Source organism: Galendromus occidentalis, unplaced genomic scaffold (assembly GCF_000255335.2).
Source record: "Galendromus occidentalis unplaced genomic scaffold, Mocc_1.1 scf7180000077427, whole genome shotgun sequence".
Lineage (NCBI taxonomy): Eukaryota > Metazoa > Arthropoda > Arachnida > Mesostigmata > Phytoseiidae > Galendromus > Galendromus occidentalis.
In genome coordinates this window covers 970,847-996,588 of record NW_003805415.1, presented here as the reverse complement: position 1 = coordinate 996,588, position 25,742 = coordinate 970,847, and the positions used below count along the sequence as shown (strand labels likewise).

At 52.3% G+C, this 25,742-nt stretch overlaps 3 protein-coding genes across 3 annotated transcripts in view; 1 reads left to right on the top strand and 2 right to left on the bottom strand.

Moving 5' to 3' along the window:
- Eip74EF (Ecdysone-induced protein E74) overlaps window positions 1-16,741 on the top strand; it is a 62,419-nt gene extending 45,678 nt beyond the window's left edge. The window contains exons 3-5 of the mRNA XM_029111247.1: window positions 12,543-12,773; window positions 15,810-16,515; window positions 16,633-16,741. Coding sequence (XP_028967080.1) covers window positions 12,543-12,773; window positions 15,810-16,515; window positions 16,633-16,741 — 1,046 coding nt within the window. The remainder of the gene's footprint in view (window positions 1-12,542; window positions 12,774-15,809; window positions 16,516-16,632) is intronic.
- Window positions 16,742-20,341: 3,600 nt separating this feature from the next.
- LOC100901492 (60S ribosome subunit biogenesis protein NIP7 homolog) lies at window positions 20,342-21,167 on the bottom strand. The gene is made up of 2 exons (XM_003742558.2): window positions 20,939-21,167; window positions 20,342-20,769 (listed from the first exon to the last, which is right to left on the bottom strand). Exons 1-2 carry the CDS (start codon window positions 21,165-21,167, stop codon window positions 20,456-20,458), a joined length of 543 nt encoding a protein of 180 aa, XP_003742606.1. The 3' UTR covers window positions 20,342-20,455.
- Window positions 21,168-21,974: 807 nt separating this feature from the next.
- On the bottom strand, window positions 21,975-24,280 carry LOC100908690 (RNA-binding protein 34). The gene is made up of 5 exons (XM_003742606.2): window positions 24,158-24,280; window positions 23,268-23,692; window positions 22,932-23,161; window positions 22,578-22,818; window positions 21,975-22,458 (listed from the first exon to the last, which is right to left on the bottom strand). Exons 2-5 carry the CDS (start codon window positions 23,683-23,685, stop codon window positions 22,112-22,114), a joined length of 1,236 nt encoding a protein of 411 aa, XP_003742654.1. The 5' UTR covers window positions 23,686-23,692; window positions 24,158-24,280; the 3' UTR covers window positions 21,975-22,111.
- Between the last annotated feature and the right edge of the window lie 1,462 nt (window positions 24,281-25,742).

Genomic DNA, 25,742 nt, shown 5'->3' with positions numbered 1-25,742 from the left:
CATAGCTTTCACCCGTGATCGTTGACATATACCGGGCGTAGATCGATCTCGAAGCTGACCGTGAAAGAATTTCCGACGACTGAAGTGAAATCAAGCCCGAAACGGTCATCTTTTCTTTTCGCAAATCTTCCCCGCGCCGAATGAATACGCGATGGCCAGCTTGCGATTGCGACGATCTGGCGGCGCAGGATACTCCGGATCTTCCGTTTTCTATTTTCGATTTGAGCGGCTGGGAACTCCCCGTTTCATTTTAATGCCTCGAACGAATTCATCTCCTCGACTGACTGAGTCGTGGAAGATTAGAGATGCTTGCCAAACTAGGTCCGAACGTAATCCGATTCCTCCCATGTCGATTGCTCGGTCGATGGAGAGGAATCGCATTCTTTTCCGACGAAATTTCGCCTAAAAATACAATTTTTTCATTTCAGGTGAGTTTAGCGTTCGTCGAGCTGGCCTGGGCCGCCTCTAGAGAGCAAACAAAGGACAGCAAAGGATAAACAATTCTGTTTCCAGTGTAGAATTTGATGCGCGGCTTAATCAAGATCACACGATCACAATCTTACGAGGACAGGAGAGAGAAACTGTTCCTCGGGAAATTTACGTTCCTCGATTCGTTAAGTGGCGTTTCCTGTTGCATGCCCGCCTGAATGGGTTGAAGCCAAGAGGATAAAATGATTTTTATTTCCGTAAGGCGGATGTGTATCCACTCGTAGACACAGTAAAGACAGATGACGACTTCTTGGCCGACGCCGTTTGTCCTGTTCGGTCAAATGCGTTTCCTGATTACGAGCACGGAGTGCGTTTCGAAGCCGCTCCGGCTGCTTCCCTTACGTATTTCCTCCGTCTGAACGACCGTTTCTGGAAAATGGATGACTCCGCGAGCTCGGCGCCGCCGTCATCATCTCCGGCGTCGTTCGATGACTGTTACGTACGCCAAGAGGACTCTTTCCAGCGAACGTCTTGAACGCTTTGCGAACGGAATTCTGGACCTTATCCGGTCGATCGCTCGCTCGCTCGTCGGAGCCTGAGCGAGCAACGTTCCATGCTCCGTGCCTCTCGTCGATGCCGCCCCCCCTCCGTTTCTATTAGCTATTCAGATCATCTCCGTCATCGTGACGGCATTTCCTCAGGAGCAGTCGGTGAACTGATTTTCGCCTTCGTAGGCCTTCTAGAATCTTCGCCCATCGATTCCGAACGGTAATCCCACACCATAAACTTTCGCCCCGCCGCTTCGAGAAAGGAAACGCGCTCACAGTGTCTTACGAAGGTCGAATGGACGAAGTTTTTTGGTTGACCGTCCAACCGATCGGTACTGAACGTCGTTGGCGGCCTGAAGCGTTCCGTGGTCAGATCTCGACACCGTAGCATCCGACAGCCCAGCGCGTATCGCCGCGACCCTGGCTCGAGCGGAATCCAAGTCTGCCCGCAACTCAGTCAGACGCGCAGATCTAAAGGATTGTTGAGCATCGTCAATGGCGGCTCGCTCCGTTGCCGCCGCCGCCGCCGCCGCTGCTGCTGCGACGTCGGCCGCGGCTCGCTTTCTCCTACGATATGTTGTGCAACATAGTACTTGCTATCCGTTCAAAAGAAACCGGAGGAAGCGGACGACTTGTTGTAAAAATCATCCGGCCCGGGACCTTGGCACGTCTTCCTTCTCGACGAACAAACGGATGGACAGTCTCTTGTCATTGCTGGCTGCTCCCTTGCTCCTGTTGCCGGTGCTAAGTGTCTGACCGCCCAGTCTTCGCGACTGTCCACCCACCCCGAGGGTCTTTTCATAGGTTTCAAACGATCGAATAATGGACGATGAGCGGATGGACGACCAATGCATAGCCGAGTGGTCAGACGAGTGGAAAACCGCTCTGTTGCGAGTTTCGTGTAACGCGTCGAACGGGAATCAAAGATGATTCTGCCGCGTGTCTTGTGGCCGGAGCTGCAATCTGCCCTCACGAGCAATGCCGGAGCCGCACTGGTCGTCGCTTCAAAAGCCGCGACGCGGCGGTGGCGTCACTGGTTCACACGGTCGCGTTGCGCTACAAGGTTAGGACTGAGCGCGCATCGGCTGAGCCGTGAGCAGCCGAGCAACCGGTAGCTTATGCTGTCAATCCGCGTTTCCGTCTGTCGGTCTTTCCATCTTCTATTCAAACGTTTATTTGCTGGAGTTTCCTCCGTGGAATCCAGATATCCGCATCGGAAAAATAAGCGTCGATGAATTTTGAAAGAATTGTCTTGGATTAATGAGCCTACCACGAGGGCATCCATCGAGAGAGAGAGAGAGGGAGCGATGACGCCCGAAATTTATATGTCGCCGCTCGCGAGCGTAAGCAAGGATCTCATGCCCTGCGATGACCCAGTTCCGGCTCAAATAGATCCTCGAAATCGAGAAGAGGGATGGAACCAAGACCCTGGGAGATCATGACGACGATTGTGACGCTGCCAGACTTCACACACTGTTGAATGCCAGGGTTCAACTCCGAAAAAACAAGGGAAGTCCGAACGAGCGAGCGATCGATCGCAGCGTACATGTGCAACGTGCAAAGCGCTCGGAAGACGACGCTCGGAATAGATCTCATATCGTATTGAACGGGCCATTCGGCGCCATTGACGCCAGCAGCACCGATAGCGTCGTCGACAACAACAACAGCAACATACAGGAAAGAAATAGATGCCACGCTAGAGAGAAGTTGTTGGCTTTCTTTTGGCGGAGTGCCACTCACTCAGTCAGTCGGCTCGGACCGAAGTTCCTGGAAAAGCGTCGAAGCCAAGATGAGAATATTCTGAGCCGTCCGGAGCGGGGAAATTCAGAAATTTTGCCGCGAACAACGAACGGATGAACAACGGATAGTAGGAATGCTTCGGAAAGCGGAAAAAAATCCTCGTCGCTTCAGTTGTTCCTCTGGCCGTTCCGTTCAGATGAATCATAGTAGCAACGATAATTCGAAACCGGCTACTACGTGCATATGATTCACGTTCGTTACGCGAGGAAGCAGCAGCCGTTCACCTCTGCGGGATAATTCCTCATCGGGAGTTCGGAGCGGTTTCAACGGAATGCCAAACTCTGATCCCCTCCGGAGGGGAGTTTCGAGGAAAGCGAAAGTCACCGTCGACGCCGGGATCGACAACCCACGGTGCCCTTCCGATCGGAATTATCCACGACGACTCGTTCTCGTTACGTTGTTGTATTGACGCGCTCCTACACGTATAGATCGAGTGATAGATGAATGAATAGCTCAATGGATTGATATGACGCTCGCCGAAACGCTCGTATGAGCAACAGTGTCGATGAGAGTTGGCTGGCCGGCTGGCTGAATGACTGACTGACTGGCGGGCTGTCGGTGACCTTGGTGGCTTCCTCTGTGATGCAACGCTTTGTCTTTCTTCGTTACCGACCAGCAACCACCGATCGCGCTGTTAGAGCTGCTGCTCCTGCCGTCGTCGTCGTCGCCGCCGCCGCATAGACGGTCTTCCCTTCGACTGGGCAGTCCCCGATCGTGCAAACTACTGCAATCTTCGTACAATGTTCCAAGCAGTCCTTCTGCACAATAATCACGTATCGGATTACAACAATGAGCCCCGCCGGAAGACGGAACTTTCCGAGCTCGTGGAATTCCTCGTTTTTGTAATTTTGATTTTCCGTATCCGCCGGAATCGTCGAGCGAGCTCTCGGATAAACTCGGATTCAAGTTGCGCGAGTTCTCGTCGTCGTTCGGAATTCCGACCGCCCGTTCGAATTCGATGGAATCCGGGAAATCCGACAGCCCTCGTACGAAGTAGTTACTGATGATGAGCTCTTCCAGTGCGCGTTTTTCTGGGGCCAACGGACTCACCGTCGACCGCGACTCCGGGCTCAAAACAGAGCTTGCATACAATAGAGGCAGACGAACGCGTCCGTCGTTTTCCTCGTTGTCGCGCTGAGCAGCTCGGCGGCTGCCGCCGATTCGGCGGCCGTAGAACCGGCATCAGCATCGTCGAAGGATTACGGAGTGACCGCCGCAAAGTTCGTTCACCGCTTTCGCCTTGATCTCAAGGATGCCCCAAAGGAGTCAGTGCCAATAGGAAGAGCTGGCCGCTGCCGCGCGTCCAGCCGACCGGTCGCTTGGCCTAGCGTCCAGTCAACGATCCGAGCCGGCTGCCAACGGAACGTGCAGAATTTCTTCTGTCCGGTGACGCCGCCAGTCGGCAACCGGATCGTCCTGAAGTCGACGCGTCATGCACGGGATTCGCGCTTCCTCCAGACGAGTGCGTCGACGGTTTTTTCGTGCCCGACACGAAATAATTTCGCCTTTTGGAAGAAGCACACGAGGAGCTTCGTGATGTTTTCTCGATTCCGTTGTTCGCGTTTCGCCGCCATCGGAACTCCGTGATACGGGAAGAGGGCGAGCTCGGTCGTTTCGCATTCACATGGCGGTATCAAGCCGCTACCGGCTGCCAAACGAACGGCCTTGACACTCAGAGGGAAATGAAGATTGCTCAATCGGGCTATGTTTGAGCGAATCGAAGCAAAAACAACTTTCCACGGAGAGGCAAAGGATGGACATGTCTTCCGCAGATTTGATTGAGAGTTTTCTCGTCGCGCGCGCACGCGGTCGATTGCTCGGAGGATGTTTCATGGGTCGAGGCTCGTTTTTCGCTCAACTCGAAGGAGAGCGCCGCTGCGTTTCCGCGACGGAATGAGTGTCTCGACGCATATCCACTGCTCGATCGTCGATATTTTTGCCCTTGTTCGCGCCGTTGGGCGCCATCCAGTTCACGAGCGTTACTCTCCCCGGTGGGACCGGGATCGCTGCTGTTGGTTCTGCTGCCACAAATAATGATCTCACACACTTTTATGAGCGATGAAAGACGCAGTAACCAGAGTTGTTACAGAGATCCATCCATCCGTCCATCTATCTATCCATTATCTGGGTGTCTACCTACTTTAGCGAGCGAAAGGATTTATCTCTCGCTGTATCAATCCCTATTAGTATCTGTTCTTCGATGACCGTTTCTGACATCAGCTCACAATCGCGCTTTACCGCAAGTGCTCTATGCACTTCGAGACACTGACCGACTGACTGGCCGACCGACCGGCCGCCGGGCTGACAAACAATTATCGTAGTTTGTTTACCGTCGTCTGAACGGCTTCAACGTCCAGGATATCTAAGGATTGTGAATCCGGGGACGTCATCGAGCGTACCGCCTGTGTCTTTGTCGAGAGGCGTGAGCTCGGATACCGGTCGGTCGGGCATCCTTCCGATCCGGGCTCGTGTACAAAGCCCGCTCTCGTCGGAACTCGCTCCTCGACCGGAGGCCGAAATTGAGGCCGATGCGAGGTATTCAGCAAACGCTAACCTATCGACCCACTGAGTTGGCGGAACCCGTTGAGTTCAACGGGTCTTCGGAACCGAGCGCATCCGGTTCATTGTCGATTGTAGGTGGAGCGTCAGGTGGTGGACGACGGCATCGACCAGCGAATGCGGCGGCGGCGGCAGCAAGAGCAGCCGCCGGGGACATCTTGCACTCCGATCAGAATACCATGGAACGAGTGCTTCCTGGCGTCGGAGCTCTCGCCTAACTCTTTCGAAGCGAATTAATACGACTGGGACTCGACGAATTTCAACCATCGATGCCCGAAACGTGTTGCGTCGAGGAGAGCGCGTCGGAACTGAAGAAAAAACATGACGCTCCGGGAATCATACCCAGTACCGCGAGTCTAGCATTGGGACTGTATTACGCTGGTTCTGTTCGCTACTCGTCGGTCTCCATCGACTTCAGAGTCGCGGTCGAACGACGATGCCATAGTCAATAGGTTTCCCTCGATACTTTTCCGGGTGTGGAAGCAAATCACGATAAGAGAAGCGACCATTATGACGGCCAACGGTTTGTTGACTCTGTCAAGCCCAAGGTCAACTAGGCTTTTCTAGTTTTTCTCCTGCCAATCCAGTGAGACAGAAAAACGTGACGAAGACCCTCCGGATCGTCAACGTGATCCTTCGAGGGAAACATTCCTTTGAGAATCATGGAATGAGAAATTGATCTTAGTCGAAGCTCTGCTTCGCAGAATGACGTCGGTAGCGACGAAGAACAGGCGGTCGCGCGAGTGAGCTGTCTTGTCCTAGTCATCACTCATATCTCCGTTTCGGCGTTCCTAACATCGAGTCAGTGGACATGAAAAGAGTTTCGACCTTCTGAGGTTTGCGGAGTTTCGACCTCTGCAATTAGCGGAGTCCTGTTCCAATTAACGTTGCCACTGTTTCAAACCACACGGGCGGACTATCGCGTCTTTTGTCGTCGCCGAAAACTGGATCAATGTCAAGCGTTTCAGTCGTCAAACATTCATCCCATTGAAAGAGTGACTGACTTACTGAATGGACGGAACAACGGGAAAACGGACGGTCGGCCGGTCAGTCAAGTAATCGAGTTTCTCTGTTTAGTTGTCGCTCGTTCGACTTGCTTGCCGCTCGAGGGCCGTGTTGTCGCCGTTCATGCAGCAGCGGCGGTGACGGTGGAAGCTGTTGTATGAGAAGAGCACCTACCCGTCGGTTACATAAGAGAGCCGGCACATTGTCACGCGGCCGCCGGTCCTCTTCTTCCAGCACGCTGTTCGTTATCAACCACGGCGACGACCGTGAACCGTGATTCAGATTACCGATGAGTTGCCGCCGCCGCCAGCTACTGTGTCCGGCAACCGCGAGAACTGGTGCAATCGATTTCTCTGAACTCGTGTAAGCCTCTACGAGAAGCTTGGCAGAAGAGCAAAGGACAATGTGTGGTCTCTTCGAAACGCCTCCACACGAGGACTGTATCGTTGCGGAGCTCCTCGGTCCGCACCGAGCGAGTTCCGACAATCCCGGGCAACGCGGCCCTCCGACCCCCCGCCCCCTCTTCCCATAATCATCATCGATTTGGAATGTTCCGTCCACAAGAAAATAGTCGAGGTTGGAGCTCTTGGAATGCCGCTGATTTTCGGATGATCCGATGAAGGAAGGAAATACTCGGATATTTCGGAAACGACTCCCACCGACCGACGTCGGCTCCCGCAGCTCACTTGCTGTAACATTATAGTGCGTTATAGCGCATTATATCATGTCCTCGTCAGTCAAAAGTCGATCTGCGCTCTTGACCCAAAAGCGGTGGACCCAAGGACCCGGCAGCCGGAGGCGAAGCGGAGGTAACATCAGCCCCGGCAACCGCAGCCGCATCTTATGCAACCCAAGGACTCCGCCGTCACACGCATCTGCGCGTCCTCAACTGATGCTTCCCGATCCAGCGAGGAGGGAGGGAACCAGGAACGCTGTGATCGGGAAAAAGTATTGAATAATCATCCGAGCAAACAATGGCGAATGCTTTTGAATCGTTCTTGAATAGTGGAACGACACTCTCAATCCCCGACCGAGGTAGCGTGACAGCGACGAGGAGAGATCACAGCGGGTCGAGGAATCGCGGAGAATTATCGTCTTAGAAGAAATAATCCGCTCGCATGTCCAAGGATTCCGCGTACGGGAAAAGGGGGATTCGAAACAAAATGTCAAGAACCTTGACGTCACGAGACATCCTTTCGTATGGCACGCTCAGTGGATACTCGGAATCGTGACGTTCTCTTGAACCCATGCAGGACTGACATCCGGTCCTCACTTCGAACATTCGTTCGCCAAAAAAAAATACATCTAATAATGGGTGCTTCTGGAAATCATTGCGAGTCATCAATTGGAGTGGCTGTAGAAGTGTTTTACATGCATGAGGAACGCAGGAAACGCGCGAATTATTACAACAAGCAAAAGCGGCGGCTGCGAATATAGCAGCAGCGGCAACTAGCGGTGCACAAGCGAGATCTTCTGCAACCGAGGCTCAAAATAAATTCACCGCTGCTCTTGACCCGCACCGCCGGCAACGTAACAGGAAAAGCCATTCAATGAAACACGGCGTCATGCGGAATCCGGTCCACGCAGACCGAAACACCGACGACCGTCTGTCTGACGGACGAACGGGCCGACGACGGAGCCACGAGTGGAGGAATCTACCGAGTTTGACCAGAACTCAAGAGACCTATTCGAGTTTCCTCCGGGAAGGTCCCGTCCAGAATCTCCGGGAGTTGAACGGTAGAATATGAGGTTGCCCCCCCCCCCGAGTTGGAAATGGAAATCCACACTTATTAAGAATCCCGGCGAACAGGAATTTTATGAAATCAATGAGCCTGGCTGAATTCCCTCGAAGGTACTTCCTTCATCGTTCCGACGGGATCGATTTTTAGTTTCCCCATCCCATAACGGAGGGAAAGGATTCCTCGGATTTATTTTCGGTAGAGGGAGCTCCGGAATGAATCTATCTACTTTAGCGACACTTTATTCGGTGGCCTGACTTTGCTCGGGAGAGACCCTTCCTCGGAGGAAGGTCCGACACTGGGCAGACGAGCTCATGAATGTGACTCCGAAGGCTGCTTCCTCTAGGCGGCTCGTTGGTGAACGGGCAGTCAGTCAGTCAGTCGGCCGGGCGAGAACACCGACCAGACGTGGAAAGAGAAGCCTCGGAGAGGGACCATCCATTGGGAGAGCGCCGCTATGAAGCCAGTAGCTGGCGCACGAGGAATAGTCTTGTGAACGCATTCGAAACGAGCGGTCACGCTGTGCGTTGTCCGCTTATTTCTCCTACTTATTGTGGTTCACTTGTCACCAAGAACGATTAGTTGTCGTTAGTTGATACGGTGTTTTTTTCCCTGATCTGTCGACCCCGTCCGACAGTGAGAACTTGTTGTCGTCGGCGTCGTCCCCGCCGCCGCGCCGTCGTCGTCGTCGAGAATAGTTCGCCAGAGTTCCTCAGTTCAGAAGACTTGAGTGGCAAAAGTTCAGTGTCTATCGTACGCGCCCTCGGATAAATGGGTGCAGTCAGTGTGGACCTTACTCGACTTCTGTTAGCCGCTACTGTGGGGAATAAATTCAGGATGGCATCCGAGCAAGTGGTTCCGGATCAAAGTCCGGTGTCGGATGCTGACTCGATAATTTCTTCCGGCGAAGAAAGCGAGAACGAAGTACTCGACCTGCACATCGACAGGTCAAGATCTCCGGCGAGTTCGCCACCTCCGAGACGCACCGCCTCTCTGATATCATCCGATCCCAAGAGGACGACGTTTAAGAAATCCCTCATGAAAAGATACCGTAAGTGTCTTATGTTGCATGACTGAAGATAGGCCGCCGCTGAGCGAGCATCGGATTCCGGATCCAGTCGCCGGATCATTGACAGTCACGGCCATTGTTTCGTGGAATCGTTGTCGACAGTATCGTGGACCGACGACACGCGAATCAGACGGAGGAAATTTGATGGAGAGCCGATTCTTCACTGGGAGAAAAACAAATGAGCTAAGCAGGAAGGAAGGAAGCAAGGACAACAACACTCGCTCGCTCAATCAAGAGCGAACGAGTGAGTGAATGAATGAATCTGCGTTTGATTCCTCTACCTTATTCAGAGCGAATCGCGTCACTTCCTCAGAGTAGAGGCAGATTTCAGTCGAGAGTTCCTCTTCATGCTTGCCAACTTCCTTCCTCTTACAGCAACACGGATTCGACTGTAGCTGGCTAGCCGGCTGAATCTGTGACTGGCCACTCCTCGTACGGACTCAGGTCAAGCTGTCGGATTTTTTCGAGTTTTTCCCCTTGTCTGAATCATCGAGTGGGAAATTCGGACTGGGCTCCATCGATTGCACGGGTCGCGCGCGGATAGACGGATTAGAGGATGAATCGATCGCGGCTAAAATCGCTTGATTGATGTGATTGCTCTGAAGGCATTCGGTCGGTGAGCACCTAGCTGGCTGTCTTGCCTTCTTGCGGGTAGCTGGCCAGCTAGCTGAGTATCGAGTGCCGTCATTGGCGCTCACACGCTCAGTGCTCTCTGGGTCAATGGCACGGGCTGTTTCAAGGCCAGTCTCGCGCATGCTCCAAAGGGCCGGCCGGCCGGCCGGCCAGCCAGCCACCGACCCACGCCATTGCCGTCGTCGCTGCCACCACTACTGGCAGCCGCAATAGTGGTAGCGGCGGCACCACCACCAATACAACGGACTCCCCCCACACGCACGGAAAGGGCTCTATGAGTCTGCGTCCCTTTTAGTCCTGCAGCCGCGCACCTCCTGGGACGGAGGAAGCATTCCGAGCGACGAGCGGAGTCTGGGGGGTTCGGGCGGTCGGACGGGCAAACAAGCGAGCGAGCCCGGGGAAGTCGGTTCCAGGAAATTTCCCTCATCCGACTTCCTAGGAACCAGGGCGGTGGTGGAAGCTCGACGGCGAGTGCGGCAGCAGCGTTCGCGGGATTGGGCCTTGAATGGTCTTCTCCTCTGTAACTGGCTGAGCTTCTCTTTGATGATGAACCAGTGAAATCCCCAGAGATGATGGCGTGAGACTTTGGTTCAAGTCACGATTGATCTCTACATGTCCGGAAACGTATGAACGGAACAGTCCTTGCCCCCCTCCCCCCCCCCAGCCCGAACGGGATCCCTCCCGTTCGCGGAAGCGTTTCCCTGCGAATTGCGGCCCCTCCGATCCCCTCGCTCGGAGAAGAAATTTAGCCGACCAGCTTGTCCTTTGAGACGGCTTGACCATTCGAATGGATGGTAGCGAAAGAAAGTCATCAGTTGACCGGCGAGGAGTGGGTCCCCCGGATTCCTGGATTCAGGAAGCGTCAGAAGCAATATCGCTGCCTTTCTCCGAAGAGACTTAACCAAGCATTACTCACCTCGCATCCATCCACCTAGAGTCGCTGTTCGGTCGGCGGTGCCCGCCCGCTCATTGGCTCCCAGGTCGTATCTCCCCTACCTCAGGCTCTGGGCTGTTACAAATGACTTTTCTCCTGACAATAGAGCTCACAGAGTCCCCGTCCGTCTTAGTATCCTCTAACCTTGGCGAGCGAGCCGAATCCTTTCGGCGATTTTCCTTCCTTGACGAGAGTCGTATTCGTCGGAGTTATTTTCTCCCGGTGCGATCCATGCTGGAGCACGTCACAAGCGGAAGAGGATTCGTCACAGCTTCTCCTATCATGGATAACCTATCTCGGCTTTGATTATCGGATCAAGTTCCCCAAACGCGTTTCCTGCTTGATTTTGCTCATTAAGCCCGGCTCCCCGTACACGGGAACAATGTTGCTTTTCTGTGTGTGACATGATCGTTCTAGGCTGTCCACTGCGGATCCATGACCCATTTGGGCTTTATTTCCTTATTTCTATTTTTGTTTGTCCAATATAGACGGTCGGGAATGATGATGAAATAACTTGTTCGGAATGAGCGCCTATTATCGAATGTGTGACGCTAACCAATATGAGAGTCGCTGTCAAGGCCAAGGGAGAAACTTGCCAAGATGTGTGTCAAGATCACCTAACTGTCTCGTCGTCTACTACGGATGAAAGAGTAGGGGACTCAAATTGGCTCAGCGCTTGCTATGCAAACTAGAAAGCCCCGTAGAAGAGCCAACGGCTTCGCCGTACTTTTTCTGACTTGGCAGCGAGTCGATCTCATTTCGTTACGTTCGATGTTTTCTTGTCTCACTTGGCTTCAGTTCAATGACAGATCGGGAATGCGTTCATAAATGAACGGTTTCCCGAGAGGAGGATTAATCTGTATGTACAAACTATAATTGTATCTAAATCGGATTCCGAGCCTTGTGGACGATCCGCTTCGAGCTGTTGTTGAAATCCGCTCACGGTCCGTACCGATCGACAACGAATCCCAAACTCCGGATGGAACTCGTACGCACTCAGGCGGCGCGGAACGACGTGCGGGAGCCTCACTTCCTCCACCGGCGTTGACTTCATAGCGACGACACACCCCGACTTGTTGTTGCTACCGCGGCAGTCGCACCAAAGGACGAACGGCGGACAGACAGACGGACGGACGGACGAACGGAATGGTCATTTTGATCTTGGGGAACTAAAGCAACGGACGAATCAGCCGAGAACTCCGCTTGTCTGAAAATAACACAAAGAACTTCCAACAAACCGAGCAAGCAGCCAGTCGGCAGAGCCGGGAGGCTGGCACATAGCCGGCAAAGTAACGGACAAACGCAACCCTGCCGCTTTGGGGTTGCGGAGCCACGCACTTTCATCACCAGGCTTTCGACAGACTGCTGGCCTCGCTTACCATCATCCCAACAACAGCATCAGCGATGGTAACAACAACAGCAGCAACATACATCGGCGGCAACAGCGGAGCAGATATAGCCATTGCTATTCGATGCCGTTCATGCTTACTCCTCCCCCATCAATTTAAATTAGCGTCATCATCTTTTCTTCGATTTTTCGCGGGCCGAAACGCTCCGCATCGGGCGAGGATTTCCTTTCCGGGCTCAAGCTTCCTCCGAAGAGGAACCGCACGTCCAATGTCTAATTGCGGAGATCGCGTCGAGGATCTCACAGAAAAATAATAGGGAATAATTTTTTAACCGGCGACTCGGATATGTTTAATGAAGTTTCGTTTCCATTTCTAATTCGGGTCCTATGCGAAATGTGGTATCGAACGCTCCATCGATCCGATCTTCTAGTCGGGTTAATTTCCAAACATATACTAATAAACTTTTTGGACTTCCAGTCGATGGAGGCGAGCTCTCCAGAGTCCATGGACGTCACCAGCGTCAGTCGCCTGGTACCGACTCGAAAAGTGTCCTGGTGCACAACCTCTTGCTCCAACAACACTACATGAATGGAGCTCTCTCATCACTCCCACCGTCTCCTGCCGATTCCGGAGTTTCAGACGTCGACTCTTCTTCAGGACATCTCTCCACCGACGAAGCCAAGAGCCGACTCCATGGAGACGCATCGGGTGAGTTGAGACTTAAGTTCTTCGATCCTCGATGCGAAGAGCAGATTTGGGAGAATTTCTCCCCCGTAATTCCCGCGCGACGCTTGTAATCCTTCGGGGAAGATCTGCATTGCTCGAGAAAACGGAAAGTGCGTTTCAGGCACTCGGGTGAAGATCTTCGGCAGATCTTTTTTTTGTGCTTTTTCCTCGCCTTGGCCTCTCTTGCGATGGATATATTTAGTGCGGTTCTATCCGTCTCCTCGTCCGGTCCGGGTGTCTGTTAGCCGGTCGGAAAAAATTGTTGCATAACAACGCGAGCAATCCGTCGCTTGCTCGCCGTTAGTGACTTTGAACTTGGGATGCAGATCCAGCCAACCAGCCAAGCAAGCGAGCAAGCAAGCAGGCAGGCAGGAGAGCAACCACTCGTTGGCTCACCGTCTGTTGGGCAAGAGTGATGTCGTCAGCCGAGGGAGCAGCAAGCTGACAGCGAACCCTATAGCCGGTCGGATTGCCGGCGATCCGGACGACAAAAGGGATAACTCGGCAACGTTACGCCAAACGGCTACTTTTACAAGCGATCCCTCGGTCCGGAGCTCGGCTATGCCGCAGAGATCTTGCACTTCATTCGGAGAGCGCTCGAGGACGAGTTGGAGTGCTTCGTGCGCGAAACCACCCCCGTCTTCCGCAAAACTCTTCCTGCATAGCCTGTCGCTAAAGCCATGAGGGTTCATACACGCTCTTATTCTCACTCTCGTTCGCCGGAGCATACCCGCCCAGTCACCGAGAAAGAGGGAGAGAGAGAGATACCTCCTACCCTCGCGGACTCTGTCTGTCGGGGTCAGAGGAAAAGAAGAAAAAAAAAAACAGATAAAGAGTTCTTCCGAAAAAGGGGAATCGTACCTGCGCTCCACTGTTCTTGCTCTGGATTCCCTCGTGACAACCCCTGGTCCCCCTACCCCCCGCGACGACCCCTGTCTCCCCGAAACTCATTCTACGCCCTCGTATCCACCATCTCGCCCCCCACCAGCTCCTCTGATCGCACTCTATCGCCGCATCGACTTCCATTCCATCGGACCACCGACCCCAAAGACGAAGACTCTTTGAAGCGAGTCATTGCCATCGGGATGAGTCACTCTCACTGCGCGAACGGACGGCATCAAAGAGCCGTGTCGACGCGCATGCGTTAGCGTTTCAAGGTTAGAGTGTCAGTGGCAGCAGCAGCAGCCGCCGCCGTGGCGGTATGGCGGGGGAGAAAGGACTACCAGGACTACAGGAGGATCATGAGGGATGGGGGACGCAGGCTCGGGTGGGGAACACGAGCGGACCAGCGAGCGACGAACGAGGGAGGAGCTTTTGCTTAACAGACTCCATCCTTCGTTCCTTCTACTTTGTTCCGCACTCCCAAGCCACGTCGCCTCCCTTCCCCCTTCTATCGCCTGTCTCCGAAGCCTTGAACACTGTGTATCACAATGTTGCGATTAGCTCGAACCGGAGGAAACGCTCCAGCGTATTCTCCTCTGGATCGAGCTCATACAATCGGAGGCTGTCGTTCTGAAGCTAGGGACTTTCCTCCCTGACTGACTGTCTGGCTGGCTTCCTTCCTTCCTTGTTTCTCTTCCGCGACGCATTGGGGATCTCTGAGAACAGGGAAGCGTTGCATGCGACCGAGAAGGAAGGGTTGAGCGCTCAGCCTAGCACAAGGAGCTCACAAATCGGAGAGAACGAGGAAATCCAGCTTGAACTTGAACTCAAGGCGAGGGGGCCCAACAGGTGAATCGCTGTAGGTGCATTGTTGGAATCGCTCTCGACAGTGCGAATGCAGCGGCTGCAACAAAAAGACACGAGAAAGTAGAAAAAGAAGTACGAAAATGAGGAAGGGTTCATCAAGGTCGCCGCATCCGCATCCTGGCTATTTTCAGTGACGACAATGCGGAAAAGCTGTGAGAGCCTGCTTCCTCGTTGTTTTAGGTTGCTTACCTGCTCGGAGCTCGTTCGCTCTCCGGCAACGGTAAAAACTGCTACCTATCCGAGTATTCTTCGTTCAGAATGCAATGTGAGGATCGAACAGAAAGCGGTAAACCGGATAATGGAGAGAATACAGCGAGCATCGACGGGAATTTCTTTCTACCGGAGCTTGGGAATTGATTTTCTCGCCTTCATCGGAATCGAGGGCGCTCTGTCAGCCTTGGTCGCATTCTTCTCCAGCGGCGATGTTCTTCGGTGACGGATGCTGGAAAGCGGGATCCCCCGGTTCCCGTTGAGAAGATCTTGATTTCCTCTCGAGATGAGAAAAAAAAACCGAGCATGGATCTCGCCTATGGAAGCGAAGCAATGGAGCGGTCTTCCTACGAACTTCCTCTAGGCGTTTGTCCGTTGCCGTGACGTGTATCCGCTACTGGACGAGCGCTCGCTTTGTCGCCCGGTTGGTCGCTCGGTTCGTCGGCTGGCCGCCCGACCGACCGGCTCATCGTTGTTCCTTCCATCCGGAGAGTCAAAGCACTCCCCAAGGTCTCCTGCGGCTGCTACGCCCGGCCGTGGCTGGCGATGTTGCCACCTCTCCGCCACTGTTTGTCTGGCTACATGTTATGCAGTGCCGTAGCGTGCCGCTCTAGCGAGTGAGCCAGGACGAGGAAGGAAGAGAAGGGCTATACGCCGCCGTCGTTGTCGTCGTCGTCGACGAAGGGGGCCTCTTGGTTAGTGGGTGAGCCACAAAAGCAGCTTTGGGTAAGGCCGTGGGCCGACTACGTTGGGCCGCACGCCGTCGGAACAAGCGACCGAGCGAGCCGGCGAGCGAGCGACCGTCGGACCGACCGACTGAAAGACCTACAGACCGACAAACCTGCCTACTGGTGCCGTGGCTGCAGTGTTGTGATGTTGGCGCCCCTCTTGCTCGGAGGCCCCTCGGTCCGATCGGACGACTTAGACGACAACCGGGTCTCGCTTTTCCTCGTTCTGAGGAGCGACGGCTACTGGGCAGCATTTATTTCCGCATTTCTCTCTTTATTTTTTTCGGCCGGCTCGAATCCGATCGCTAATCGTTTTCCTCTTCTCTTGCAGATTCAGATCTTAGTGGTGTTTATACGGGATCCACGACACTGCCCTCTGTTCAACAGCAGTTCATGTACCGCCAGCTGAATGGTGTTCAGATTTCGCCTTCTAACCAAGGACTACTGTCCACATCACCTTCACTGCCCTCCGCTTCGACGCTCAACCACAGCTTCGGCGGTCAATACGAAGACCAGAAACCGTTCTTGCCGTTGGCGTTGACCAAAAACCTGCCGGCGTCGACATCAATCCTGCCGGCCGCGAGCTCGTCTTCTCCCAACAGTCCCCCGGCGAATTCTCCTCCCTCGACAGGCAACAGCTTCTTCCCGAACTACTATTTCCCCAACCAGCAAGGATTGAACATTCAAAGTCAGCAATACTATCACGAGGACCTTGGCTACTACTTCGCGGAGGACCTTTCGACCGGAGGTGCTCAAAAGCAAAAGAAGCCTCTCAGCCCCAAAAGGCCTTCGAAACCCTACGATCCGAGCCAGCCTCAGCCCTTGAAGCGCAAAAGCCGCGAAGGATCCACCACGTACCTGTGGGAATTCCTTCTGAAGCTTCTTCAGGACCGCGAGTGCTGCCCTCGTTACATCAAATGGACCCACCGCGAGAAGGGCATCTTCAAACTGGTGGACTCCAAAGCCGTCTCAAGGCTGTGGGGTCTGCACAAGAACAAGCCAGACATGAACTACGAGACTATGGGTCGCGCTCTCAGGTAAGCGGAGCGATTCTCCTTCGAGAATCGAGTTGTCGAATGACAGATCTATGACAACAAACCCCGACTTTGTCCCCTCGATCCCTGAGGTCGAAACTAAACTCGAAATCGTTTCAGGTACTACTACCAGAGGGGCATCCTTGCGAAAGTGGACGGCCAGCGCTTGGTCTATCAGTTTGTTGATGTACCCAAAGACATTATCGAGATAGACTGTTCAGGGGCCTAAGCCTCAGACTCACATTGAAGATCTTCACTTGATCACCAACACAGAACAGGCTCTGCAAGCAACCGCACCGTCACCGCCGTAATCGATTCAGATCGCTGACCGGGAAAGAATACACAAAGCAAATAGATTCTAGAGTGAAGGGAAATGTACTTTTCTCCCGATCGATGAAGCCTCACGGGATCCTTTCCGTAGGCCAGAGCAAAAAGCCGCCCGAATCTACCACCCCTCGAATCGTCTCCCTCGCGTATACGCAAGATCAAGGGAACGGAGTTGGACGAGTGCTATTTTCATTTGACGTCAATCAACTTTCTGTGATTCGAGACTTGAGGTCTGTCTGTCTTGCGGACGTCGGTCGATCGGCCTGTCTGTCTGTCTGTCCGTCCGTCGGAACTCCGAGACCCGCACGACCGACGTCACTGTGTACATACTTACGAAGCGTCAGCATGAAATTATTGGGAAATATTAGTATCAGCGATTCGGACGACTCGGACGTCACCTACCACCCAGACAACAACAACAACAACAACAATAATGAGAAGAACAACAACAGGAATGATGACGACGACGACATCTTCGAAGTGAAACCACGAAGCGGTTTCATCGAATGACCGAGTGATGATTCGACCGACCGGAGTGCGCTGGATACATAGCAGCAGTAGTTAGCACGAGCAGCGGTGCTCTTCTCGTTGATGGACGAGAATATTTTTTTAAGTTCGGTTCAACTAAACAAGGATTGTCTGACGGAGTTGTCGATAACTCTCTCTCAAAGTTTCGACAACGAGGCGAGGACCAACAAGCGAGCAACGCTACCCAAACCCACAATTTAATATTGAAACAATTAACCCTGGATCGTTCTCTATCCCCACGCGAGGAGGAAAATTCTTCGAAGCTCTGTGGTGCTCAAGACATTGTCGCCGCCTGCGATGATTACTCTCTATCCATCCAACAAACCAAGCTAGCTAGCTAGCAACCAACCGACCGGCCGCCCGATCAGGATGATGATGAGGATTTACCAGTAAATCGGCGTTTTGGAGTTGATTCTCCGGGATTGTTGAAATTATCGCACGATCGGGAGGTTCCTGATCTCGTCGACGGCTACGACGACGATGATACTGATGGGGGCGAGGTTGTTCTCCTTTTTTCTCCTTGTATTCCCCTATATTTTCGTCTGCATCTAATCCTTATATTTATAGTGCCTCGACTGGCCACAATACTTAACACCGTCGCATACTGTAATTTATTGACAACTTGATGGAAGACCGGCAAATTCAATCAATGTCAGATAAATCGTAAATTATTTTAATAACATCAATCAATGTTAAACGGGAGCAGATAAAGCATGGAACAAGCAAGACGTCGTGTGGGGGTGCGTTCTCGGGACCCCAGCGCCGGGCGAACGTATACGTACCCTCTCACTTCATAGACGAAGCAACAAGTCGCCGACCACTACAATGACATCGACAAAAACAACAACTGTAGTAACAGCAACCACAACATTTTCTGTACGTAGAACCAGATGGGCGAGATACTGAAGATTATTTTTTGATTATGAGATTGTATGACGTAAAGAGCGAAACCCCAAAGAAGTGCGTGAAACGATGACGACGTCACATGTATCTCGAACAGCTCGATGTATCGATGTCGGTATCCGAACTCTCCGTTCACAACCTGGCCGGGATTCGAGCATCGGCATACCCTAGCAGACTTTAAATGGTCTGTGTCTAGACGCTACGGGCTGACTGAGAGTATTTTTTTGGATAACGCCGACGAGTGCTTGGATTCTGGTTCCGATAGCCGTTCACCGAGTTCAGTGGCTTTCCGGTGTTTGGTCAGACTACGTAGATCCGAAACTCGGCCTGAGAGCGTGAATTCTCTCTCTGAGAGTTCAAATCAGTGGGGAATTCTGCGCACCTCCGACAATGTTCGTCGAGTACAAGATCTACGGCTACTTCTCCTACCATTACCAGAGAGGGAAAGAAAGAAAAGAGAGAGAATCTATATAGTTTTGAGCTATCGACAACATTCAAACATGATCGTCTGCCGATCAAACCCATTCGGACCAAGTCGCGAACGAATCTGACAATGAGAATCAGACAGACAGAGAGAGAGTGAGCTATGAAATGGCATAGTTTTGCTGTTCACGTATTTTCTTAAATGCCACGGGAGCCGAATGACTCTTTTCGAGATGTTTTCTCACATATCTTCGGTTATTTCGATCGATTGGACCCTTCACGCGACGATCAGATGTTATGGTTGCTATGTTATGATTTTCCCAAACTGGTCAAAGTATTTCTGTACTTTGAAAGAACCATTGTGTTGATCCGCGCGTTGCTCTCGGACCGTCCCGAAAGACATTTCTCGGGACGTGGTTTTTGTTCAGGACAGCTCCGGTCCTCCGAGTGTCGGTTCACTTGGATCTGAGGCCTGCCGGACGTCCGGCGCAAAGTGAGCCGGACTGGGCTCGACCGAGCGAGTTACAAACTTTGATTGAATTTCGAGTTTCAACGATCATTTACTATTACTCTGTCATTAGCCGATGTCGTCTGTCTCCCACCCGTTTGCGTTCACTCGGTTGGTTCCGCGGAAAGCCGTGAAGTCTTTCTGTCCTGAAGGTTTTGTTGCGTCCGACGGCGCCCGTGTCTGGAGCCCGTAGAGCGGTCTCCACCTACTGTAAATACGTCATCATGTGAAGTGAAGACAGCGTCCGACTCGACGGCAGTGTCTGCTCGCGTGCGTGCGCGCTTAATGGCGTCGTTTAATGTTGACCAACCGGATTTGATCGGTAGCGTACACCGCCAGCGCTGCAGTGGCTGTGACGCCGCCTTCACGCCAGTGTATCTGTACATAAAAAATATATATCTTATATTATAATTATGCTCACGAGGCATAACTCTATTAAAATAAATGTTACAACGTCCTTGCTTTGGAACCCGTAAATTCGATCATCTTTCTTCAAATTAGGTAGATCATCAGGGGGCCAGACCCGAGGGGATATATCCTTATCGAGCATTCCGCTATCCATGCAGAATCTCATGCCGTTGATCTCGACGGAGAGCTCATGGCTTGACGCTATGGGCTAGCTTCTACGTGGGAAGGACTCCCCCGCCTTATTTGCTCACTCAGTAACCGGAAAGAAGAAGATAGGGCTCAATATGGGGAACTTGGAAAACACTCATTTCGTGGGACCCGGAGTCACGCAAACATCGAGAAAGTATAGGACGGCCCCCAGACGTTCTTCCCACTCGATTCAGTGGGTCAATTGCAGGGAGTTAAGCAGCTGCCCGCGAGCCTGTAGGCTCGTTATATGACTCTTGACGCAAGATCAGGTGTTGTGTGATCGAGATATGCCGCTGAAATGAAGAGAGATAAGGAATTCAGCCGAAACGGGGGGCAAGCCGATCTCACCCAGAATGGAGCTCCCTAGCACTTGAGCCCCCCAGGGAACCTAGTTTAACTGAAATGAGTGAGGATCCTCATCGATGCTCATCAATCATTCATCATCGCTCCCCGCTCCTGAAAGAGTCGGAGCGTTCTCCAAGCGCTTGCTGTCATCAGTCCCATCGCAGAGACACGGGAGAAAAGACGCCAGATTTCCGTGTGTACATGAGAGAGGTTTCCCAAGATTTACTTATCATAGATGTATTCACAAAAGAGCGTCGACACTCATTCCGTGGTTGCGAGCGAGATTGGACATCATATCTAAAGAACCTATCACTACAACAGTGAGTCTTCACAACGGAGATACTCCCCAACATCAGCTTGATGAAAAACAACAATCGTCATCGGATCAGCGTTCCGACACTCCTGTGTAGACTTTGCAGCCACTCCGAAACCGATGGGAACATCGTTCATGTTGTAAACTATGATCCCCTGGTACTTCTCTACGTTTTCAGAGAGTCGTGAGACCCCTCCTTTGAGCACATTGTGCCCGTATAGAAACTGTTGCTCAGCGCTCGGCTTCAACCAAATCTTGGCCTTCGCGTAGGGAGCTATCTGGTCCAGAGCGGTGACTTGAAGGCGGAATTTTCCTGGAGGAAGTGATAAATAGATTCAGTGGATGAGTTCCATATATTTGGGACCGGGAATTCAAGTTCCAACCAGCCGTTTCTACGGGTTCCATTACCGCTGCGATTGAGCATAGGGTTGACTCCGGAACCGAAAGAGTGACAATCTAAACGCCGAGCGCGGTTTCCTCACCGGTTTTCGTGAACTTCCCGAAGCACACCCCCATCATGAGGAGCTGGGCTCGAGGCACATTGCAGGCAACTTTGAGCACTTTCTCGGATATGTAAAAAACGCGATCTTTCTGGATGCGAAAGCAGTAGGTTCCATCTTCGCGGTCGACCAGCAATTTCACCGAGCTCCCGATGAACTTGTCAACTTTCCCAAGAACAGCCTTCGTCTCGTCGTCAGTCAGAGGTCTCATGTCGATTGGTGGTACGTGAGGATAGCCAATCGAACGAAGAACTTATAGTTGACCAGCTTTCAAGACCATAAACAACAGCACCACGTGCGCGTTCCGCCGTCTAAAACCCACACACGTTCAACGAGTGGCCCGTATCGTGGAGAGGGAAGCGACCGAATTCTAAAGCAGACATGACTTGTCCGACTACGGCGGAATCGCCGGGCCGAATCTTCGAGTCAATCATCCCGTATTCTCTCTAATTGTGGGGTGCCGCGGATTCTAAGTCTGGTGCCCCGACAAATCTGTCCAGAGTTAGCTCGCGCACAATCCGTCAATCATTCCTGAGCCAGATGACGGAACTTCGGAACGCGAGCTGAGCGGATGCGCTACCTCTCTCGAAGGAGATTCGCCGGCGCGTTTGAGTCGGAGTTAAGGGCGCAGTAGCGTATTAAGGCGGGGGTAAAGGGGGGCGTACCGCCCCGGGCGGCACTTTCTGCGGAGCTTTCAGGGGGCATTTCGGGGTTTTGCACCGGAAAAACGGAGTGTTTTGGGGGAAAAATATCTGGCGGGGGTGGCATTTCCGTCGAGCACGTTGAAAAAACGGAAAATGTCGAATCACCGCCCCGGGCGGAAGTCCGGCTCGCCACGCCACTGTAGGGGTGCCCCACCATTAGAGAGAATATGGTACCTATCTGCTCCCGGGGCTCAGAGCTGACTCTCGAAACGATCTGGGATTGTCCGACATCGTCCGCAATCGTCCGATAAATGCAGCATCCTCCCGGTTCCAGCGAAGACGATAGGGAGCGGGAAGGAACACGAAACCAATGCAGATCATAAATCTTTTTTCTCATTCGATACGCAAGTCAACTCGCCGGCCCTGGAGCCGAGAGCTCTAATGACATGTTTTACGTTAAATGACCAGTTCTCGAACCCAATAACACAATTTACAGATCCAGGCTCGAGATTCATTTGTTTTCGCCCTGAAGTTTCCTCGCGAACTTCTTCTTCCCACGCTTCAACTTTTCCTGCTTGATGCTCTTCTTAATTTTCTCCTTCTTCTGTTTACTCATGCGCGGGGCGCCATTGATTCTCATCTCTTGTCTGATCGCCTTTTTCTCCAGCTTCCTCTTGCTGATTTTCTCCTTCGAACCGCTGAGCAAGGCGTTCTTCGACGACGGTAGCGTCGTTTTTCTCTTCTCGATGGCTGAAACCCGGATCGCTCTCCCTTGAAACTCCTTTGAAGAGAACTCGAGTGCGAGGGCGGCTGAGGACGCGTCCTTGAAAACTACGAAGGCTATGCCCTTCCCGATTCCTGGAAGAATTGATCATCATGGTTGAGGTCGGGCCAACATTCACGAGGAGGAGGACCTCGCACAAAAATAATTCCAGCCTTCGGCCATCTGCACTGACGAACTCGTGTATCCCGCCTACCTGTCTCATTATCTCGTACTACACGGACGTAATCAATAGCGCCAGCTTCCTCGAAGAAATCCCACAACGCGTCATCGGTAGTATCGAACGGTATGTTCCCGCAGAACACGCTGCGCTTCTGAGGGATGTTTGAGGCTTCGCGTCGATCGACACGCAGGTGGTGTCCCTCGTATTCGATTCCATTCAAATCGATCGCGGTTTGAACCGAAGAGGCGTCTTTGAAAACTACGAAAGCGCTTATCTGGAAGGAGTATAACTTGGCAGCGATCCCAAGATAGGAAAAAATATCACCGCTCCCCCGGGACCGGGATCGAGCGATCGAAGAACATCAAACCACCCCAACGATCAACTCACGGTGGTCCCTTCCTTGATGAGCGAACGTTTTTTTATAGCAGCCTCCACGGGGATTCCAGCTTTCGCCGGTATCGCATTTGCAAACCTAACGAACAGGATATCTCCGCACTTCTCGAATAGTCTCTTCACATGTTTTCTCTGCGATTTCGGGGGCAGATTCTTCACGAATATCGTTTGCGGTATGAAAGCAGGATCGTCCTCGTAGTAACGAAAATCACGCTTTGCTTCTTCTGAAAAGAGGGCGAAACTTTTCGTCAGCGACATGTCTCCCGAAACTATGAATCTTCCCCCACCTCTAATCTGCGAACTCTGACTCCGTCTACTATCGGCTCAAACCTTTCGCTTCCTTATCGTGCTCCTGTTTGAGCGAGGCTTTGCGTCGTATCCGTTTTAAAGCGGCCGTACGGTTCGTCAGCTCGCCACTCGTAGCATCCTCTTCGCCGAGGGTATTGTCATTTGGTTCAACTCCTTGGTCATCTCGAGGAGGCCTTTGTGGACCATGTTTCGCACGTTTTTTGACTAGGGAATTCTCTCTCCCCTTCTGCTTGTCTCCGATGACGGATTCTCCAGCTTCGGATTTCCTTTTCTTGGCCGGAGTTCCTTGACGATTCCCGATTTCCTGGGGTTTTTTCAATGGGGTGAACTCCTCATACAATCGCTTGACGTGTTTCAGCTTGACCGGAGCTCCCTCTGATTTCTGACTTTTCTTGCCGAAGAGAGCCGAGAGGGATCCCGCCACATATTCAGAAGTCATTATGACCCTACGAACGCAGAAAAGAGTGTTAGGAGGCGGCTCCACCGAGAAGACCAGAAAGTTTCAGCTGACCTCTTGAAAACGGGCGTTCACGAAAATTGAGGGAGGACTTTCAAGGAATGTCTTCTCAATCGAGAGTTCGAGGGCATGCATTCGCTTCGCTGAGGGAATTGAGATCACGAGCGCAAATTCTCAACGGATTTCACTTGACGGTTACGACCACCGCCGTCGTGTAGAAAAACTGATTCATGTATCGCTCACCTGGATAGATGCCTCAAAGTAATAAACCCTCTTCCCTCTTCATAGAACGGAACAGAGAACGATTTCACGTGTTCGGAAAAATAGAGATCAGAGAGAGGGGTTCTACTCTTTCCCAGGCAGACAGTATTTTCAAAATAACGATCGTGCGTTGTGGTTCTCCTGGAGTGGAGGGACAGACATGAAATTCGCCGGGAATGCCGGCACGACGTACCTGGAGAACACAGGAACGATATGGGGGTCGCTGGCGCCCCTCGGGAACGACGAGGAACGCGAAAGATGGCACCGGAATGGAGTACCCAGAAGTCTGGTTAGCTTTGCAGCAGCACGATTGCAGACGCATGTTTGCCTAACGCTGTCGTTGATGATCTCTGCTCCGTCACTTTACACACGTCCGCCGCTCTTCCTCCGGAGGAGACTTCCACCCATTCAGACAGAGGAGGCATTGGACTCTTCGGCGGCTTTCAGACTTCCGAATTGTCTTCGTCTTAGTGCAGCGAGGACAGATAGATTCATAGGAATCTTTATCTGTGTTTAATCTCATTTATTCTTCTTTTGACATGCTAGCCCAGAAATCAGTTTGAGCATTGAGAGACCCGCAAAAAACCTACTATTCTTTCGTTGCTTTCCCATACTCTTCCGATGTCTTGAGCGCTTGATTCGACTCCAACAACATCTCCAAGTCGATCATATCGCAACAGATTACTATCCGACCTGTGTGTGAGCTGCTGAAGAGCCGTATGGGCTCCGATCTCGAGTCGAATGAAAGAACGTCCGTCGGTGTGTCACGGTCCGTGGTGTGAGGGGTGAATTTATTGTAAGCAGTGGCGTGCTTCCCCATAGTGCCACCCGGGGCGGTCATCGGAAATTTCAATTTTTCGGACGCGATCAACCACAATGCCGCCCCCTGTCCGAATATTTTCCGTCCTCTAACGAAACGTCAAGTCAGCGGTGAAACCCCGCAATGCTCCTTTGTAGGCCGCATTGCAAGGCAGTTTCTCATTTAGCTGGCGTCACGAAATTGTCCAGAGGGTAGTCGACAGAAGCGAGCTATATATTACCGTATAATGCGAAAACGTCTCTGCTGTGTTACCACTGGGAAGAGAACTCACGTGGACTGGCGCAAAAGATGGCCGCAATAGAATATTGGCTTTATTCAACGTAGTTATCGAGCTATTAGAGAGTATCCTCCTGGTACTTTCGACTAACTAAGAGCGCGAAGTCGACAGTCTCACGCTTCCGCATCCGAATATTCTTCCGGGCTGTCGCTTGCTGATTCGATTCATGTACGAGGACTGAAAATTGACTAAACTATGTACAGGGACTATGTAGATTACTAGCCGCGAGGGCGTTTCGCAAGGGGCCATGGCCCCCTCCAAGATCTCTCTCCGGCACATAGGGCTCCATGTTGTGGCTCATCATCATCGGTGGTTTGCCCCATCCTAGGCAAGGCGTTTCAATCTTCGTTCAAAAGCTCTCTGTCGACAGCCGTGTTCGCAGTTGAACTCACGAACTTTCTTCCCCGCTCACTCTCGGACCTGAAGGTCGGTTATCGCGGCACATTGACCTTCGGTATTCTCTAGAACGCCAACAGCAACCCCCAAGGCCACGATCCACGACCTTGAGAGTGTCGTCAATCGGCTCCGCGTTTTGTCACTTTCTTGAAATGCCGTCGCGGCACATGAGACTTTGCGGTCTGCCGCTATTAGATCGATCATCTTGTTGGTTTCCGCGTCAAGTATTTCGAGGAGCCTTACCATCTTATTATGTTACATTCGATACCTCCAACGAAATTCGCT